The sequence below is a fragment of the Meriones unguiculatus genome, chromosome 16 (assembly GCF_030254825.1).
Source record: "Meriones unguiculatus strain TT.TT164.6M chromosome 16, Bangor_MerUng_6.1, whole genome shotgun sequence".
Lineage (NCBI taxonomy): Eukaryota > Metazoa > Chordata > Mammalia > Rodentia > Muridae > Meriones > Meriones unguiculatus.
Window position 1 is genome coordinate 46,321,443 of NC_083363.1, and position 6,000 is coordinate 46,327,442.

Consider the following 6,000-nt stretch of genomic DNA (forward strand, 5'->3'; position numbering starts at 1 on the left):
CAAAAATTCTAACAATTTCCTAACCCATGTTCACCCAGTAAGTAGAAGAAATCAAATATAAGGGGGAAAATGCATGGTTCCAAAGGTCTTTTCACTGTACTATGACGCTTTTCATTATCTTTAAATTGGAGGCAATTTCTTTCCCTTCAATCCACAGGAAGGCTCTGTGAACCAGTGGAAGTGAAGTCGGCCCTGCTCCATCAAGACCAGCAGCTCATTTTCTAAGTCAGCTTAATCTGTCAAACCACTCCCCTGAATCGGAAGAAAGGCCAGAAATTCACGGAATGAAAAGATAAATGTTAGAAGCTTCTTCTTGGTTGAGAGACAACACACTACCCAGAGATGCAGTGGCATGTGTTGTGAAAGGCATGGACTTGAAACCTGGTGGAACTGTGTATTTGAGTCAATTTAGGGTAGCAGTGAAAGCCCCAGGATTCCGGAGGGCTCAAGCACACACTCTAAGTCTGCACAGCTCACCCGTGTGTTGTTGCAAACAATCAGAGTAATGGATGACACGCGGTAAATACTCAATAAGTGTTAGCCAATTTCAGCAACTATTTCAATATGGTTTTTAATTTACATCATCAAATCATCCCCTTAATCTTTACTTCTATTTCTTTTTTTTTTCTCTTCTCTTCCTATTCCGAAACTCATTTCTCTTTGAAGCTTTTATTTAAGAGAAGGAATAAGATTTTTACCTCTAATGAGATCTTCTCTGATTTAGGTCCCAGATAACACAGTTTTCCATCTATGTAATATATTGGCCCATAATGCCTAGTGACAGGTACTTGAAGCATTCATTGAGAAAGGGAGGTTTCAAAACGGCCCAGAAACACATACACACACACAAACACGCACACACATACATAAACACACACACACACAAACACACACAAGAGAAAGAGAGAGAACCAGAAATTTTGACCTGTTTTACAGTTACATCAATCATGAAGTACAATTCTCAAGAGCCAACTTTTTCTCATTAGAAAGCAATATCACTTAAAATTAGCAGATTTTACAGAAATCATATGATCATGAGGACAAAGTACTTCCAGTTTCATGTAACAATTTTTTTTTAAATTCTTGAGGTGGAAGTAAAATGAATTTTTCCTATCCGTGCCTATATAGCGTCATTATCAAATCTAGACTTAAGCAGTAATTTGCAATCAAGGCAAACTGTACAAACATATTATAATTTGTATTTAGTACGATGGCTTTACAATACACATCCATTTTCTCATCCTCTCTGTGGATGTTTGCTGTCATACCTCGTGGAGAAGAATAGCTTATACACAGTAGGCAGTGCATGGGGATGGCCCTGCCATGATCACAAAAGTACGACAAACCTAATTTCTCTCTTCTCAGAACTTTAGTTCTGTTTGGGTCTTTTGTAAGAGTACTTTCTCGGATATGTGATATGTGTATTGCCACAAAAACTCCTTTCCATCTTAGCATGGGCGTGTGAAGAGCATCCTGTTTTCTGATCATTTCCCTCGGCCAGCTTCGAGAAGGCCACCACCCATGACTAGATAGCAAGTGCCCCTTACATATGTGACATCTGAATGGCCACTATGAGCTGTGATTTCTAAAACACCAAGTTCCTTCTAGAAAAAAAAATTAAAAGTGTAGCTGTGTCTCAGCAACTACAGACACCGCTGACAGGCTTACACGGAAGTACACCAGCATTCCAAAACACTTGCCAACCCACCGCTGCACAGTAGGCCACGCTGGAGGAGGAGGCTGATTGAGAAAGTTAATGCAGAGGTCCAGGGTTATCGAGAGCTGTTGTATAACAGCATTACACGCTGCGATATTCTGTGAAAGCGTGCCATAAAGGAGTAGTATTTACAGGACTGTGGAAAGCAGTGAAAATGACATGCCAGACAAGAGCAGTTGGGCAGAGCTTTTAATTTCTGCTTGTCCGTGGTGTAAACCCAGATAGGATCATCACTGACCCTAGGTGCTGAGCAGGTTTGCAATCCTGTCCAAAACTCATCCACTCCCACTTAAAACCCATCACTCTCCATGATGCTTCCAACAGCCAATGAAGAGGCATTATGGCCAGTACTTGCACCGTGCCTCCCTTTCCTGTCTGGACTCTGTTAGGCAGCAGCCCATATTATCACCAGCTCCTGGAGGCCTCCATGTACTTGCTGTCTGCAGCACACACCAAAAGAAACAGCAGCAAATCTGCAAATGCTAACCAACAGGATAGTGTCCAGGACAGGTGGCAGGGGCTGCAGTGGTGAGGACAGATGGACTAACAACCAGACAGACAGACAGCAGCAGCATTAGACACCATCCATTACTTCTAGGCTCAGAAGAGGGGAAGCCTGCAGCATCAGGAACGTCATTCTTCCACTAGGGACAGGAAGCAGATTAAGGAGGGTTCTGCCTCCCTCAAGCTGGCAGGCTTAAAGTATTTTTTTTTTTTTTTTTTTTTTTTTTGGATGAGAAGGAGCAGGGAATTCAGAAACCTGCTGCTCTTATAGAGCCAGGCCAGCTCTGGCCTTCCAACTTAACAGCCTTTTATCTTCCCAAAGTCTATAATGAAAGAGGAAGAAGGACAATTGGAATCTACTATTTTGCTGTGGCCTGACACCCACATCTCTCCCTCAATATAACCCTCCCTACTCTACATCGAAGTTGCTTTTGCTTGGGGGACCCACGGTCTATGAATGCAGCTTTTCATATCCTTTTCCTGTGAGGCTCAGCTACACAGAAGGGAAGGAGATACCTTCCCAGACAGCACCCTCCCTTCAGTTTGCAATTCTAGGAAATTCCAGAAAGGCCATGCTGGGTGTGCCCTGGGCCCTGTTGCCACCCCCTGCTCCCTCTCTACACTTTTTGCAACCAGCCAACTCCTGATGCAACAGGTTCCCTTTGGCTCTTCATGCCAGTTGCCTGCCCCAGATACACCTTCTGCATAAGCAGAAGATACCAAGACATCAGTACAAGTCAGGGTATCTCCATCCCTCCACCCAAGAGAGGAGAACTTTACTGAATTGGTGAAGACCTCCCAAGGGAAGGCGGAGTTGAAATCCCCTGTAGCTTCACTTCATGGGCGAGGCTAAGGAGCAGAGCCCAGCTTGCATGGCAGTAGCGCCCTGTCACACACTGCTGCCCTATCCTCTCCTCATCCCCAGGAAAATGGGGGCACCAGACACAGGTACCCCAAAGGGTGGATGGGTTCTGAAAAGAGGAGGTTGTGCAGAAAATCAGTCCCTGACTGATTCCTTCAAGAACTGGGAAGGTCCCAGAGATCTCTTGGAAATCAATAATGAGGAACCCCTATCTGATTCAGGCCAGAGTCACCAATCAGCTACTGTCATTATCCAAAACTTTATACTGCCAATGGCATTACATGTGGATAAGAATCCGTGCCTTCATACAGTTATTCTGTATGAAGACTAGGAATATAGAAGGTTAAAGAGAAGCTGAAGAGGCAGGTTACCAAAGATGGCAACTGCCCAAAAAAGACCCAACCTTTGCATTGTAAAATGAGTGAGTAGCAAAACGAACACTAAAAATAAGCATTTTTTTTATTATTATATAAATACCAGCACCCTTCACTGTTGTAACTCAGATCTGCTCAACAACTCCAGAGAGGAGCTGCCTTTAGCAGTTTCGACTGCCACCCATTTCTCTACTCATCCCCTAGTCCCTAACCTGCCCTTAACCCAGGGCCCTGCCATTGGGTGTGATCAGCTTCCTGATCAGCCTCACTGAGCTCTGCACACCTCACCCCAAGGTGGTCCTACTGTCCACCTACTGCTCTTGGGCACTCCTGTCTCAAGCCATCCTCCTAGGTTTCTGGTTCTGTGAGGTCTTCTCCCTCCTCCAGACTTCCAAACCTTTCACCCTGCTCAAGATGGGGGGGTGGGGGGAGGACCCTAGTCCTAAGGTGGGCACCTCTGCCCTCACCTCTCCACCCTTGCCAGCCCCTCCCCCACGCTCAACCAAGAGGAGCGGGTGAGTGAGTGGTGAATGGACGGATGGAGGCACCACTACCTAGGGATGGATGGAGCGCCTTGGGGGTGGGGGGGTGCTTACTTGAGCATGGCCTCTTCTTTTTCCTCCTCTTCCTTCTGCCGGTCCATCACTGCCATGATAATGTTCCTCTCCTCCTCGGTCAGGTGGCTCAGGTCGGGCAGCTCTTGCATAGGGGGAGGCACTGTGGGTGGGCGAGGACCGCGGGGCCCCACGGCCGAGGACATCTTGGTGGCCTGCCCGCCCCCTCGGCTCGCTGGCTCTCGCTCTCACCTTTCGGATTCACGCCCCGCAGCTGCGCCCCTGCTTTCCACGCTCACAGCGAAGCCCTCCCGGCAGCGGCGGCGGCGGCGGCGGCGGCGGCAGCGGCAGCGGCAGCAGCAGCGGAGCCGGGGACAGACAGGACCCAGTCTCTCATGATGCTTCGCCTCCCGCCGAGCCCGGATGCTGCCTTTGTTTGGGTCGCCCTGGCGAGCCTCGGGGCCGCCCGGCCGCCTCCCGCAGCCCAGCCTTGGCTGGCGGGGGCGGGCAGGCGGAGGCACGGCGAGGGGGCGAGGGCTGGCGCTGGGCTCCGGAGCGCGGCCGGGCGCGGGCTGGGCTGGCGGGCCGGGGGCGGGGCCGGGCCGGGGCCGCCCGACGCTGCTGGCTCGCGGGCTCCGCTGCCTCCAGTTTGGGGCTGCGGGAGGGAGAGGGAGAGTTTGGGTGTCAGTTAGGCGGAGTCTCGGAGCTTCGCTCCCGGGTGATGCTGCTGCTCTCGCAGACATAAGCTGCCAGCCACTCAGTCCCGGAGCCGCTCCGCCCACGGGCACCACCCACCCACTCCTCGGGTCCGAGCCACGCGTGCACTGGCCGCTCCCCCCCCCCCCACGCTCGCCGACGTGCATACTCTCTGCTCTCTCTCCCCAGGTACCCCTCACCCTGAGTCATCCTCCCTCTCCAGGTCCTGGTCCATGTCATCCTTCCTAGCCCTATTTTTCCCATGGGTTGCATTAATCATCTTCATCCTCGCTCCAGTCTTCATCATTGATGCTTTTTGAGCACCAACAGGGTTTAGAACAGCAGGATGGAACACCTTCTAGATCCATTTTTCCCCTTCCTGCCACCATGTCTTTCTTCTTTACTTGTCAAGTGTGCACAGCCACAGTGGTGTGGGTTTCTAGACAATTTTTGGTGCACACACACACAACATACACACATCCAGCAACCTGAACTGGCATTGTACTCTTCAACGCAATCTCTCTCTTGACGGGTTCTGGCTGGAATCGGTCTACTACCGTATCCTCATTTTCCCCTCAAGACGCCCCACCACACAGTAACTCCTTAATTTGCCATTTGGGGCACTGGGTAGCCCCATCAGACTGCATAACTGCACTTGGCTGCTGCTTGTAAATGGATTATCTACTCTAATTCCTCCAGTGATGTTCGCTATCGTCAGGTACTCGCTTCTCAGCCTCGGTGGGTACTTCTCCAGCGACACGGATGCCAGGATAAGGAAAACACCTACCCGAGTCCTATTATACTTAGCAGCTTCTACGCAATGTCAGGTGCAATGATGGGCGTTAAGGATGAGCTTCTTTTGGTGATAAAGGCAAAAATTAATAGACAATTCTTTTAAAATGGGTAATGTGATCGGCTTTGAAACCTGGGGAGTGAATAATGCAGTTATGAAAGAATCAATAGAGAGAAGGGCTCAAATTGAGCCATTTCCCAGTAAGGATCTCATAGTAATAATGATGAGAGTCAGATGGGCTTCTGTCCTGGGGAATTCTTCCTGTAGTTCCGCAAGCAAGGTAGTACTCATTTTCCTCCTCCAAGCTTAACTTTGTTAATGTGGGGGTGGGGGTAGAGGTAGGGATAAGGGGAATGTAGGATGCTAAATCTTCAAATTTAAAAAACTTAGAAATTAATTGATTTTGTCTGTAAATGCAGTTTTTTTTAATGTGGACACATATATTTGAATTCTCTCAGTAATTAAAAGCTCACTACCTACAGTATTAACTTGGTTCTTAA

General features: G+C 48.9%; 1 protein-coding gene across 26 annotated transcripts in view; it reads right to left on the bottom strand.

The window, feature by feature from the left end:
• Positions 1–4,441, bottom strand: part of Rims1 (regulating synaptic membrane exocytosis 1) — a 479,343-nt gene extending 474,902 nt beyond the window's left edge. For 5 of the 26 annotated variants that reach the window (XM_060369745.1, XM_060369744.1, XM_060369741.1 and 2 more), the window contains exon 1: positions 4,054–4,433. In XM_060369745.1, coding sequence (XP_060225728.1) covers positions 4,054–4,217 — 164 coding nt within the window. In that variant the 5' untranslated portion in view covers positions 4,218–4,433. Of the gene's footprint in view, positions 1–4,053 lie in introns of all 26 variants that reach the window. The other 21 variants (XM_060369789.1, XM_060369748.1, XM_060369747.1 and 18 more) reach the window with 14 other exon arrangements.
• Positions 4,442–6,000: the final 1,559 nt, after the last annotated feature.